Source organism: Rhipicephalus sanguineus, chromosome 4 (genome assembly GCF_013339695.2).
Source record: "Rhipicephalus sanguineus isolate Rsan-2018 chromosome 4, BIME_Rsan_1.4, whole genome shotgun sequence".
NCBI lineage: Eukaryota > Metazoa > Arthropoda > Arachnida > Ixodida > Ixodidae > Rhipicephalus > Rhipicephalus sanguineus.
The window spans coordinates 18,763,666-18,776,971 of record NC_051179.1 but is presented as its reverse complement, the minus strand read 5'-3'; the positions used below and the strand labels follow the sequence as shown (position 1 = coordinate 18,776,971).

Here is a 13,306-nt window from a genome sequence, read left to right as displayed (position 1 = left end):
GAGCATTTTCGGTAGATTCTTCCGCTTGAAGATAATGAACGGGGGGCAGCTTTCTGCTGTCAGCCATGCACGAAAGCATCACGGTGAAGTGCTAATGCTTGCTTCCCGTGGACGGTAGCTTCACTTCTTTTGCCTCCCGTTCACAGACTGCGGTGCAGAGTTGTCAGTAACGCGTTACAAGTAATCAATTACTTGTAATCAGTTACATTTTCTTGTAATTTTGTTATATAATCGATTATTTTTTCAAAACTGTAACGTTCTGGGTAATTCAATTACATTTTCTTGTAAGTGATTACCGGTAATCAATTACTTTTTTCCAAAATCAATTTGTAAGCAGCCTTCTACAGCAGTTCTCATCCCGAAAACTATGCGACCGCTCTGTAGGGATCCCCCCCCTCCTGTTAGGTGGGGGGGGTCCCAACAGAGCCTATTTTTTCACCTTTTCCTTGGCTTACCTGCAACGCCTTACCCGAGTGCCAGTAACAGCGAAGCATGATGCTTCATAGAGGACATAGACACTAGCATCGAAGCACTGCGCAACCACGAACCAGTGCGCAAGGTGTTCCTACGTTATAATACCACCCTTCCCTCCAGCACCTTCTTTGAGAGAGTGTTCAGTGTCAGCTCACCTTTTAACGATTAAACGTGAAAGAATCAGCGACGGCAACTTTGAAAAACAGCTCCTGTTGAAAGTTAACATGTAACACCATATCACAGAACCCACAGTAAGCCTCCCAGCCTTCGCGCAAGCCTCCAGCCTTCTCTGTAACATGCAAGCCACAGTAGTTCGTTGTAGTTTGAGTAAGCTTATGTTATTGTGTTACGGCAATAAAATGTTTGAGGAAAGTAATGCAGCAGTAATCAATTACATTTCTGTAATTGCTCAGTTACTTTTATGGGGCTGTAATTGACCAATGTAATCAATTACATTTTAAAGAAAGTAATTGTAATTGTAATCAGTTACTTATTTTCTGTAACGTGTACAAGTCTGGTGTGGTGGATGACGTCATGTCGAACCACACTGGCATTTCGTTGGCGTTGCCGATCTGGCCCAGCATGTAGCCATGCTGCTTCTGGAGGCGAATAACATAGCGTTGGAAAACAACCAACTTGTCTTAGTACGCCTCGGCAGCTTTTGGCAGATGGAAGTGCGCCGGTGAAGTGCGAAGTCCTTGCGCCGCATGAAGCAATGAGACCGGTCAGAAGCAAGTTTACTCAAACTACTACAAACTTCTGTGGCTTGCATGCTAGAGAGAAGACTGGAGGCTTATGTGAAGGCTGGGAGGCTTACTGTGGCTTTTGTGATGTAGTGTTACATGTTGTCGACTCTCGATGGGAGTTGTTTTTCAAGGTTGTTGACACTATTCTTCCACGTTTCCTCGTTAAAGGTCAACTGCTACACTGAACACTATCTCAATACATGCTCAATACAGGCCCGCGGGAAACGAGCTGCGGTATCGCCCCTCACACACCCACGGTGGGAGACGTCCATCCACGCACAGCGCCAAACCCCCAAGAGCCTCGCTGCTGTTTTCTGTCTGCCGGCCTAGTTTCTCCCGCAGGCGGCGCTGCCGGCGCCACCGTGCTAACCCTAACCCTCGCGAGCACAGCGCCACTGCTCGCTCGGCGGCCGTTTTAACTAACTGCGGCCTATCCGCGAGACGCACGTGTGCCATGAGGCACAAACGGCTTTACAGGGGGCGATAGCACCTCAACAACTGCTGGCAGAGTACTTGCCTGCAACGCCTACTTCGAAAACTTCAATGATCATCTTTTCCACCCAGAACACATCTCGAATTCCGTCACATTGGTCATCATTAAGTTTTTTATTTTACCAGAAAGAATGGGCGAATGGTCGCATCATGATGCGCTGACGCTGCGATGAGCAGGGGACACGCTGCCTGCGTGTCACCACTGTGTTGCAGTGAAGCACGTCTTCTCTTCTGCAGGCGCGCATTTCAGTTGACCACGAGACCATTTTTTTCCCCTTTCTTTTTTTTTTCTTGCGCTGGCAACAGCGAGGCCCGCCATTTCCCCAGTGTAGCGGCAAAAATTAGGACCGGGTATTGCTGGAAAACATAACCCTTGGAGCCGCAAACTATCAGGCACAGTAAATGACCACCTCTGATTACTTCCAGTAATTTAAAGTTCCTTGCATCCCGCTTTTTGTATGTTTGGTTAATTCGAAAACCCACTTAATTAGAAGATTTTTCGCAGTCCCAGTGACTTGGAATTAATAAGGTTTTACTGTAATTGATTACTGGTAATCAGTTATAAGAAAATGTAATTGAATTACCCAGAACATTACAGTTTCGGAAAAGTAATCGATTACTTGTAACGCGTTACGTACAACCCTGAAACCAATAGATGGAGCGTTTGAATTTCTCCCTCGACAGTCGCGCTTCACGGGCAAGGACCTGGCACGATACTTGCAGATAAAATCTGCCACTTTGTCCTCAACTTGCGTGTGCACCACTCCGCAACAACAAAACAATGCCTTCTGCATGTTGCGCACCGACAGTTTGGCTTTCTGGTTGCGGCAGTATGTGACACATTTCTCAGAGATTCCAAACTGCTACTGCGCCGACATATTTCCAATTGCTTCAGCGAACTCGATTAGGTACTTTTTTTCTAAAGGCTGCGGTGGACTGGCGCCATGTCCCAGAACTCATGTTGCAGCTGGTTGCAGACTCGCAGAGCAAAGGTCGCCACTTGCCATGAACACTAGCTGAACAAGAAAAGGATAAAATGGCGTCAATAGCGTTGGCCTGCATGGAGGCGATGTTGATGCTGATGCCAAGGAGCATGCGGGGCTCTCTGTTGCCAGGTGACAAATTGATTTGCGCCAAGGACCGTTATAGAAGTCGAAGGGCCAATTTTTAGTAATATTCTTAACGCGATTGCGTTAAAGAGCTCGTTTTGCAGAAATTCTGGTGTCGGTGTCATTGGTTGTGAGTGAAAAATCATCTCGTCCGTGACCGAAAAACCTAGGAAGATGCAAATAAAATAAATAATAAACAACTTCGGTCCGAGTGACAATCGAACCCAGGCTGTCTGCGTGGCAAACAGGCGTTCTACCGCAGAGCCATGCTATTCCTTGAAACTGCGGAAAAAAACACTATATGAATGTCATGTAGTGGAAGGAGTCTCCTTAACGAATGTAATATTGCGTGGCAGAAGCGTAGAATCACGCCAGGCGTCAAAACGTGAATTGCGCAGCAAGTGGTTGTTTTAAAGGCCCACCCATTGCAAAGTGCTCAGACATATTTAATCTTCAGTTGCAAAAGCATCAACAAAGTGAGCAGCTGCGTAGGTTTGCATGTTGCCTTACGGACACGTAGTGGGCCCTTCGCCGATCCATGAATGGAAGAATTATAGTGTAGTGGGCACTTACCAACTGTACTTGCAGTAGCCATTCTAAGATAGTTTGAAACGGCCAGCGTTATACGCACAGTCGTTCGTTTCCTTACGGCACGGTTGAGGCTTGCTTCGAGAACCGAAGCCAGGCTAGCAGTTGAGAAAGCGATGTGCACGGGGCCCAATTACGGTATCGCATTCTGCTCTTAAAGGCGAAGTTCAAGCGTCCTCCAAGTTTTCTTGGTGAAAAACCTTGGCCTATGTTCTGCACTATGCTGTAGTTCTCTGTCATCACCGATGAGAACAAATTTAGAAACGTGCTTTTGTGATGCACAACGCACACTTGCTAGAATACCTTATCAGGCAAGATGGTGATGACCTTATCAGTGGCACTTCCATTTGGTGGCATCATTTACCTCCAGTCAAGATGCTGAGCTATTTGCTATTCAGCCAGCAAGTCTTTAGAGAGATAACTGGTAACATATATGTGCGATATTACATGCAGAGAAATGGGTAGATTTAGAATTATGCAACGTTCCTGAACCCATGAGCAACATTAGCACACTTCAAAAACCAAAACCTTAGTGCAGCAGAATTTGTGATACTACAGTCAAATCCAGCTACAACAAATTTGACGGGACGCGCGAAAAAGTTAGTGGTCGCGGAATTTCGTTGCAGCGAAATTTCATCTATAGACCACAAAAGTTAGGAAGCTCTAACGATCATGACTCGTCTTTTGGTCCCGGCAAGCGCATGCATTGTCCTTTGCATTTAACTATCGGCGCTTGCATTGTCCTTTGCATTTAACTCTCGCTAACTCGAACGTACTTGGCCACACACCGAGTGAATGTATTTTCTCTCGTATAACACGCACAAAATATACAGAGAATTAAGTGCTAAACTTGGGTGCGGGTTATAAGCGAATTTCGGTGTGCAAGTTGGCTTCATGGTAATGCAAGGAAGGAGACTTTGCGTCAACACGCGAGTTATATACATGGGATATACACGAGCAAATACTATATGCAGGCTACCCTCAAAGCGTGTTGAGCGCGTAGCGCCGTGAAGGAGCGTGCCAAAGTTCGCTTAAGGCTAACTGAAAACGGAGTGCTGAAGCTCCACACTACCACAGTCATACGCGAGCGAAAGGAAGGCCGAAGCACTTTGTGCCGTTTTACGACTTTATTGCCTTTAATCTTTCTTCTGGTGTGTTAGCTGCGTACTTGAGCGTATTCGCTATCGATGATTGCGACGATAGCGACCGCAGTTTTCTGCACAGCGGTTGCGGCAAATGGTAGTTTCGTTTTCAATCTGTGTGCGCTGGCCGTGCGCGTGCCTTCAAAACTGCGTCGTTGCCATCTGTGATCGCGTCTGTCGCGGTTTTTACCGCAGCATTGCTTTGAGTCAGTGCGCGTACGTTGGATGCGCGCATACTTTCATGGTCGCCCATGATCGCGTCAACGCGACCGCATTTGTGTTCGCAGCGGTTGCGGCAGAATGTAGCTCCGCTTGGACTAGGTGTGCGCTGGCTGCGCGTGTGCCTTTATAACGCCGTGGATGTCATTCACGATCGCAGGGCTTGTGACGACGAGAAGTAGTTTTGTTTTGAGTGCTATGTCAAAACAATGGCAGGAGTTCTTGAAGAGTGATTCTTCCACGGCCCGCACGGGCATCAAACCCGCCGGCAGCATCATGGCAGATGGACGACCTGCCATTGTTTACGGGATGTGCTTGTGGTGGCAGAAAGCATGTCTCCGATGAAGACATGGGTCTTGCGATGTGGCCGCACAGCTCTGGCAACGAGAAATGGTCGAGTTTCTAGCGGAATTTCGGGGCAATCCTAAGCAAGCTCTTTATCCTTATGTGGTGGCACTCGCGAAAACTCCAAAACTTCGTTCAAGTGGAAATACCCAGGAAGAGTATTCGTTGTGACGAGACATTTTTCGCATTTTCTATGGGCGCCTGACGGGGGATGGAAAATTATTCATTGTGGCGGAAATTTCGTTGTAGCAGTATTCGTTATAACGGGATTCGATTGTATAATAATTCTGAAAGCACTGGCTGTGGTTTGTGTGTTACATTTTCCCATCTGCTAACACCTACTATTTATACCTTTGTTTTCAGAAATTCTCGAACAAGTCAGACATGTGGAGCTTTGGCATCTTGCTGTGGGAGATTTACTCCTTTGGCCGGGTGCCCTACCCGCGAATTGTGAGTAACAACAGTTTTTTCTTGCATGATTTTGATAACAGGAGATGGATGTTGAAATTTGTTTGGTTTCTTTTTTTTTCCTATATATTTTAAAGGGTCCCTGCAACACTTTTTGAGCGCGGACAGAGAACACTGGCAATAAATAGTCGAGGCTCCTCAGAACACGTGAGCCAAATATTATAGCACAGCACGCGGCCTAGAATTTATTTTCAGTCAGGTTGAAATCGCTCGCTCTTCTCTTGACAAATGATGCCGCATTATCAAAATGGCTGCGTTATAAACACAAACTCCACGGTCATTGGCTGATTTGAGCATCATGAGGCATAGTTAATGCAGCTGCTGCGGGATGCCACTAGGTGCTCGCTTATGCGCGCGATCACTCTGAAAGCGTGTTGATCGTTTGAAGAAAAAAAAGAAAAGTGCTCAATGTCATAACATGTGCTGATGAACGGACGTAGCTACTCGCCCCCTTGTCATCCCTCGCCCCCCTGGGTAGCTTTCAGCACTGGTACAAAAGGAGAGAGGAACTTTTACATTCGTTTTATAAGACCTTTCACACACTTTTCTCTGTCTGCTCCTTTATCTTTCTTTTTCTTTTTTTGGGCAATGAGGCGGCACACGCGGCGGCTCGAGAGCTCACGAACCGAGCCGTTGTGAACGCCAATGTCGCTTTGACCGAGGTCCCACGTGGGGAAGAATGGGAGTGGGAGGAATTTATGACTAGCTACAATGAAATAACGCAGCATTATAAGCTAGGAAGACGCAAATACCCACCGCCACACAACAGATTAAATAAAAAGGAGGCAGTTGCGTGGCGGCAGCTGCAAACACACACTTACCCAAATCCAGTTATCTTTCGTCTCTGTTACCCTGATCTCTATTTGACAGAGAAATGTAAGATGTGCGATGCAAGGGCAACACTGGGCCACATACTATGGGAGTGCTCGAGCTTAGGCGACAAAGCGCACGGAAACAACGAAGATGCAGTATCGAACCGCAGGGTGCGCTGGGAGGAGGCTCTGCTCAGCTCTACGATAGAAGACCAACTCTGGGCCATCCAGCGAGCTGAGCAAGCCGCCCGAGCCCAAGGGCTCGCGGCCGATGCCTAGGCTGGGGTTGAGGTCCACCCCGAATCAGCTTTGCTGGACTTTATAGATAAAGTTATTTTCTCTTCTTCTTCTGCTCTTGTGTGGCATCTATGTGCGCATACTTTGATATTCGATAGTCTTGGCCACTATTCGGTGCTGCAGTTGAAGCCACATATATCAAACTCGCTAAAAGACGGTGATTAGTTCTATATATCTTATAATTCGATATAAAACTATTAAGGAATTTGCCGTATTTTCGGTGCATATTTCCGCGCATAAGTTGGCTTAATGGAACTGCTTCACGATAGTACAAGGAAGGTGGCTTACGGCTTACACGCGGGGATTTTTTTTCTTTTTCTTATCTTTCTGTGGTTTGTTGGGGAAGGTGGGGGTTACATGCAGGACGGTTTGTACGTGAGAAAGGATGGTGCCAATGTAAACATAGACTCATCATCTTCATACGCGGCTGTGCATGCTCGTCGGGCGCCGGAAGCCTCTCAGTCTGCATTGACCCTAATGTTGGCGTTGTTTTTCAATATTGTAACTCAGCGTGCTTCTTAAGATGCCGTACGCAGCCGCGACGTCAGACTTCTTTTCTCTACGGTTACGGATAACAGCCATGCTCTTCCTTTTTATGGCAGCCATTGTGTTAACAAAGGTAGGTAAGAAGCGAGTAGCGAATCCGTACAATGAGGAATCGTTAGAGAAAGCGCGCAATGACAAGCGATAGTTTCTACTCGCTCTGCATGGCGCCCTCCTAAACACACCGCTCACTTTCCCAAGTACATGTGGGAAAATCCCCTTCCGTGAGAAGAAGCGAGCTTCTAATGAGGCAAAGCCACCTTCTTGGGGCGTTTCACACTGCTTGATGTTCGATATATATCAAGTGTTCCGGCTACTTTTGTTCGATATAGCCATAAATTTTCCTATGCATTAACATTAAAGCATTGTCGCGTTCAAAAATAGTTCGATATAAAGTATAATTCGATTTAGCCGAGTTTGATATAGTTCGGTTTGACTGTATTAGATTGAAATTCGATTTGCGATGAACTTTCATTGTTCACGAAACCCTACAAAGGAGTTGTTCACACAGAATCATTATGTCACTATAAATGGGCTGGTCAGTGTATTTCTGTGGACATCCACCATTGTGTTTCTGTGGCTGGGATGTCCTGCTTCAAAGGTCGCAGGATTGACTCCCAGTCGCTGCAGCTGCTGTATCGACAAGGAGGATACCTCGTTGGCCAAAATAATCTGAAGCCTTCCAATATGGTATCTTTTGAAGCTCCATTGTTGCTTTGGAAAATTAAGCCAAATGTATGAATCTGTGATGGTCTGTGGGCACTTTAGCAATGTAAACAAAATGCATGGGCTGTTGCCCTACAGGCATGCTGTAATTTTCAGATGCAACAAGCAAATGGAGGCAGTCGTCACCTGTAGTGCAAGAGTGTGATAGCGAGGGAAAAGAGCTGCAGGCATGTGTTGTGTGTGCTTTGCACTGCTTTGATATTCGACACTCGATGCAATGCTGTGTGCTCTAATCAGCACTTGCGACTGCAAGAAGTGGAAAAAGTGGGTGATGCACTGGAATGACGGCATTACGCTAGTTCAAAGTCAAGATGGGAGCCTACAGATGGAAATGCAAAGTGCAGATAGGTTGAACGAGCAGGAGAAAGTGCCTCAGACAGGCTGGCCGATGTCTCAAGGAGGACCTATCCTTGTCAAAGGCGCCTTGTCATCCTTGGCATGTTTAGATTTCAGGAGGTTAGTGTTGACGTCATGTCCAGTAGTTGTGCGTGGCGCTGTTGGTAATCGCTGTCTGGAAAGAAGGTGTTATAAAAGAGATTAGTATGGCCCTTTGTCCTTTGGAAGGAAAGTTGTAATGGGGTTCAAGAAGGTCGTTTATCAACGATACCTGGAAGCACATGCGAAGCGGAATGGGGAGTGTGTCATGTGCGAAGATGACGTCCATTGTGTCTATTCCCTATGTTCAAGGTGTATCAGACTCTGTTCGGTGAGCTTTGCGTCCGCTGGGCATATATAACTGTTTTTAAGCCCCATTATACCTTGGGACTTATTTGCGAAACCCAAAGATCTTACACCTGTGGACGATCAGAGCAGGGTCATCTACAAAGCATGATGCGGGGATCGGGACGCAACTTACAACGACAAAATGGGCAAGAAATGGTAACGATGCTTAAGGAACACAAAGGGGACATTGCTAAAGCCACTCATGCAACACGTTCTCACACAAAGCTTGTTGAACACTTGTGGACAACAAGGCAAGCTTTGACCTAAAAAATGTGACTACACTGGCTCGGAACTAAAACTCCTGGAATTGTGGTTTGCGATGCATCGGCTTGCAACAACTGCGGCTCCCTACTGCACGTTTATAAGGACATAGTATGTGACTAGTGGGCTAGTCGACCTCTGCTCCTTGGTTGCCACTGTATACTGAGGATGTCCTGCATAGGTGGTGAAACGTCCATGCCATTTTGTCAATAATTGTTGTGTTACACATTTTACAATCACGAATTCACCCGGCTTTTGGAACATTTTTGCGCTTTGCAGCCCCTGGCAGATGTGGTGCGTCATGTGAGCAAGGGCTACCGCATGGAATCGCCCGAGGGCTGTCCTAGTGATGTGTATGAGCTCATGCGTGCTGCCTGGCAGGAGGAACCCCAGGAGAGACCCACCTTTGCACAGGTATATTATACACACACAGTTCACTGCAACAAGGAGATTAACAGATATGAGTACTAGTGAGATTACGTGAATAGAATTGAACCCCTTATGAGACACAGCAATGTAACAGGACAATTAGGTATAAGAGACACTATTGTACGTACATTAAAATAGGGGTTGATAAGAAAATGCGAACATGGTACCCTGCTTATAACAGACACTTCATATAAAAGACAACAATTGCTCCCCAGTGCATGTCCCTTGTAAAGGGGTTCAACTGTAATCACGATGAAGGTAATGCAGCGAAGCAAATACTGTACAGTGCATGTCAAAAAGTAGCAGTTTACTAAATCTGTGAAAAGGCTTAGTATGTAGCACGGAGAAAGGACAGACAGGAGGGGAAACTCGGCTGCCTTCTGCTCCGTGATAGCGTCACACAGGAGAGCGGTGACGAACATTGTGACAACACCACCTACAGAACCGCGGCCAAACTGCCGCGCCGAAGTGGCAGACGCGGGAGGCTGGGAGCCTGCTCTTGTCGTCTGCTTGCGTGCCGCTGCTCAGTGCTTGAGTGCCACCCTTGCATTAGGTAACTATATGAGGGCTCAAGTACACTGTCTGAACATGAAGCCGTCGCTGTAAACAAGACGGCAAATGTTTCGGCGTCTTTTCGGTAATCTGCCGGAGCGCCAGGGAGAGAGACCATCCAGCTGCGAGAATTTCACGAGGCTGTCCGCAACTGCTAGAGCGATTTGCTTTAATTCTTTCACCTTCGCATGCTTTAGCAAACATGTAATGCGCGTGAAATGGCACCGAAACATTCGTAATAAAAAAAATGCCGTGGAGCCTGCCTGCGGAATCGTGAGTAACGCACTTTCTTACATACTTCAACGAAAAAGCTACTCTCATGTGTTCACGCTCTTCCAGCAAGTGTGTTGTTTTGGAACTTCGTGATAACGGTTCTTCAATGTCAAGCTACAACAAAGCAATATGAAAAGCTGTGAGCCACACTTCAATTCTCGATAGAGCTTACCTGGAAGTTTGAAGCCATTTGGAGGTTGTTACTATCTTTGCTGATGACTTCTGGCTCATACGAGCACTCTCCACCTTCGCTGTTGGGTGCTGTTTTTATCGGTAATTTCAGGGTCTTCTGGCCGGTTCTGGGTTTTTTTGTTTTGCACAAGTCAGGTGAAACTTCCTTAAAAAAATACCAGGTACTGCTCGAAGGAGCCACTTCGATTGGTCGAAGATATCTGAGCAACCGAGCTTAGCGCAGTATTATGCCCACTTGAGCATTCCGGGGCGAAAATGCTTTTTGTAGACATAGTCGCTTGCTGTTGGTTCTCGGTCCTCCCTTTCAATAGCTCTCGCCCATTCTTGTATGCGTTCACAGTCAGATGGGACCGATCAAAGTTCAAACGTTTTCCATGCAGGACTTGTACGCGCATTAGAAGTTGGGGACGAACCACCTGCGCCTTACTGTCAATTGTTAGCAAACGCTTACAAAGTCAACATTTACATCATAGAGTAGCAGCACAGAAACTGGCGTACTTATGAAGTACTGATTCTCACTGCTCGAAGCGAGCGGCAGACGTTGCTCTGCTGTTCCGTCGGTTCACGTCTGCCTAAACGTGCTCGGGAAAGGTGCGTTTTCTTTACGTGCACAATAGTTCTGTATCGCACTTATCGGCACTATTTTATGGCACATGCTAATGAGATTGAACAATGTGCTCGTCTTTCATTATATTGAAGAACTTGCATATCGATCACCGAGCTACACTATGCATGATTTTCGGCACGCGCCTGGCTACGAATGCAGATCATTTGCTTTTTGAAGTTTCGCAGTTTCTTTCTTTCGTTGTTGCCCGAAAAGCATCGGATTTAAAATATAAATAATAAAACATATTTACACTAACATGCTCCACACGCGCCTTTTCCTTTCGGCAAACCAGGCTGGCGAAAAAAACTGTTATGGCTGCATCCAGTCGCGTAGTGTAGTCGGCCAGTAGCAGATGTAGCAGATGACACTAGGGCACCGTCGGAGACCGCATGTACACGCGCTCTTCTACGGCGGGGGGAATCACGTACAGTAGTTTGCTTGCACCGCCGTAAGGCGCGCTGCGTGCACGTCACAAACCTCCTCTCCCAGGTGACCGTTATCGTGGTGCACGCTCGCACTGGCGCTGGCCCGGAGTTTCCCTCCTGTCTTTCTTTCTCCGTAGTGGTGCCTGGCTACATTTCAACAGCATACTATAGTGTTGTGCAGGCTTTCCCATTTTTCTTAGAATCCATTAAAAGATTCTTAGTTTTCCATTGAATTTTGACAGCAAAGTACATGCATAACCTAGCACCCTGAGACATCCAGTATTATTGTGCATTGATGCTTTAAAAGTAGTTTGGATTAATGTAATATCTTTGCTGTATGCTCATGTCATGTTATATGCTTGCTATACTAGAGGGCAACTTATAATCATTCAGTTTTTTTCATAAGAGAAAGAATGAAAACAGTGAGGCTAGTGCAGTAAAAGCTCATTAATTCAGATTTCAAGGGACTGGAGAATATAATATGTCTGAATCAAACAAATGCCTATTACATCAAATGCATTTCATTGTCTTGATGAATAAGCAATTCCAGTACTTATATTACATAAGAGTAGTGTAAAGCCGCAATTTCCATCATTCGCGACATCGTCTCACAATGTGACCACGGCTTAAGACTCTGGACTGTCTTAAGTCGAAAAGTGGCTCTGAACCCATACCTGATTACCTACCGCAACCACCAACACCACCATGCGCGCATGTTGATCATTCTTTTGCAAGAAAAATGGCCGGCAACTGATTGTTCGTACATCACAGTGTAGCATGAGAGTTTTCTGCTAGCGTGTGGCCTGCTGCTGAAGCTGTTCATCTTCAACAGATTCCATCATGTTTCAGTTTTGTGACATCAGGCACGCATTGTCCAAAGTCAAAATGAAGGTACTGAGTGCCTATCCGCTGTGGACGAAACTGTGGTTGCTAAAGACACGATAATAACGTCCACAACATTTCTTTAGGTACGCACGCGGCCTATGTCTAGAGTCTGAAGTGGTACCGCTGAGCACCGCATCTGCAGCTGAATAAACCTGGCTCGCGGATGCACAGTCATAGATGGCGACCACCACACCTTTCTGAAGGCCCGCGGTGGTTTTCGTTGTTGGCGAACGTCATTTTGCTCCTTTGTGTCGTACATTTGCAGTTTTTCATGCTTGCCGCACTCTGAGGAACTGAGTTGCTGCCAAACATGACCTAATTAATGAGAGTTTGGTGCCAGTAAGCAACACATATGCTTGCCGGGACGAGAAAACACGTTCGAATTATCCGATTTTCTGAATAAATGAGACTTTACTGTATTCTGATTTCTTACACTAAGTTTATGCAGCTCTAGGTATCCGCATTATTCAAAAAGAGATTCTACCTCGACTTAACATGGACAGGGAGTGCCTGGAGACGCATGTGACAGGGCAATGTGATGTCTTGCCATGCAGGTGCTGCGCAAGCTCCAGGGTTTGAAACTTGAAGCTCAACATGCCATCTGACAGCATACCGCGAGTGATGTCCCGGAGGCTACAGCTTCTTGCCCAGGAAACCGAGTGCACAACTGCCGTCCTCTAGTGGACAGGACCAGACTGCTGACAAGTGCTGCCCTCGTGCCAGTGAAAACTCTCGAACCGATGCAAGGACTGAAATGCAGCACACCGATATCAGTGCCGCAGCTGCGAGCAGTGCAGGGGTCGAGTATGCCGTGGTGAATGCTGACCACGGCGCGCTTGTGGATTTGAGCTGCACGCCACTCCGAGTGTGGAAATGCCCGTGTCGGACGCTTGTCCAGAAGAAAGAACTCTTCCACGCAAGTCACTTGGTTACGGTGCAGAAGCCGGGCATGCCCACACGAGTTCGCGCCCCTGTGAGTCGTTGAGCGACGGCAGTGG

At 46.7% G+C, this 13,306-nt stretch overlaps 1 protein-coding gene across 3 annotated transcripts in view; it reads left to right on the top strand.

Moving 5' to 3' along the window:
• LOC119389530 (tyrosine-protein kinase CSK) overlaps positions 1-13,051 on the top strand; it is a 47,391-nt gene extending 34,340 nt beyond the window's left edge. For all 3 annotated transcript variants that reach the window (XM_037656844.2, XM_037656846.2, XM_037656845.2), the window contains exons 11-13: positions 5,479-5,565; positions 9,225-9,359; positions 12,863-13,051. In XM_037656844.2, coding sequence (XP_037512772.1) covers positions 5,479-5,565; positions 9,225-9,359; positions 12,863-12,913 — 273 coding nt within the window. In that variant the 3' untranslated portion in view covers positions 12,914-13,051. The remainder of the gene's footprint in view (positions 1-5,478; positions 5,566-9,224; positions 9,360-12,862) is intronic.
• The last annotated feature ends 255 nt before the right edge of the window (positions 13,052-13,306 follow it).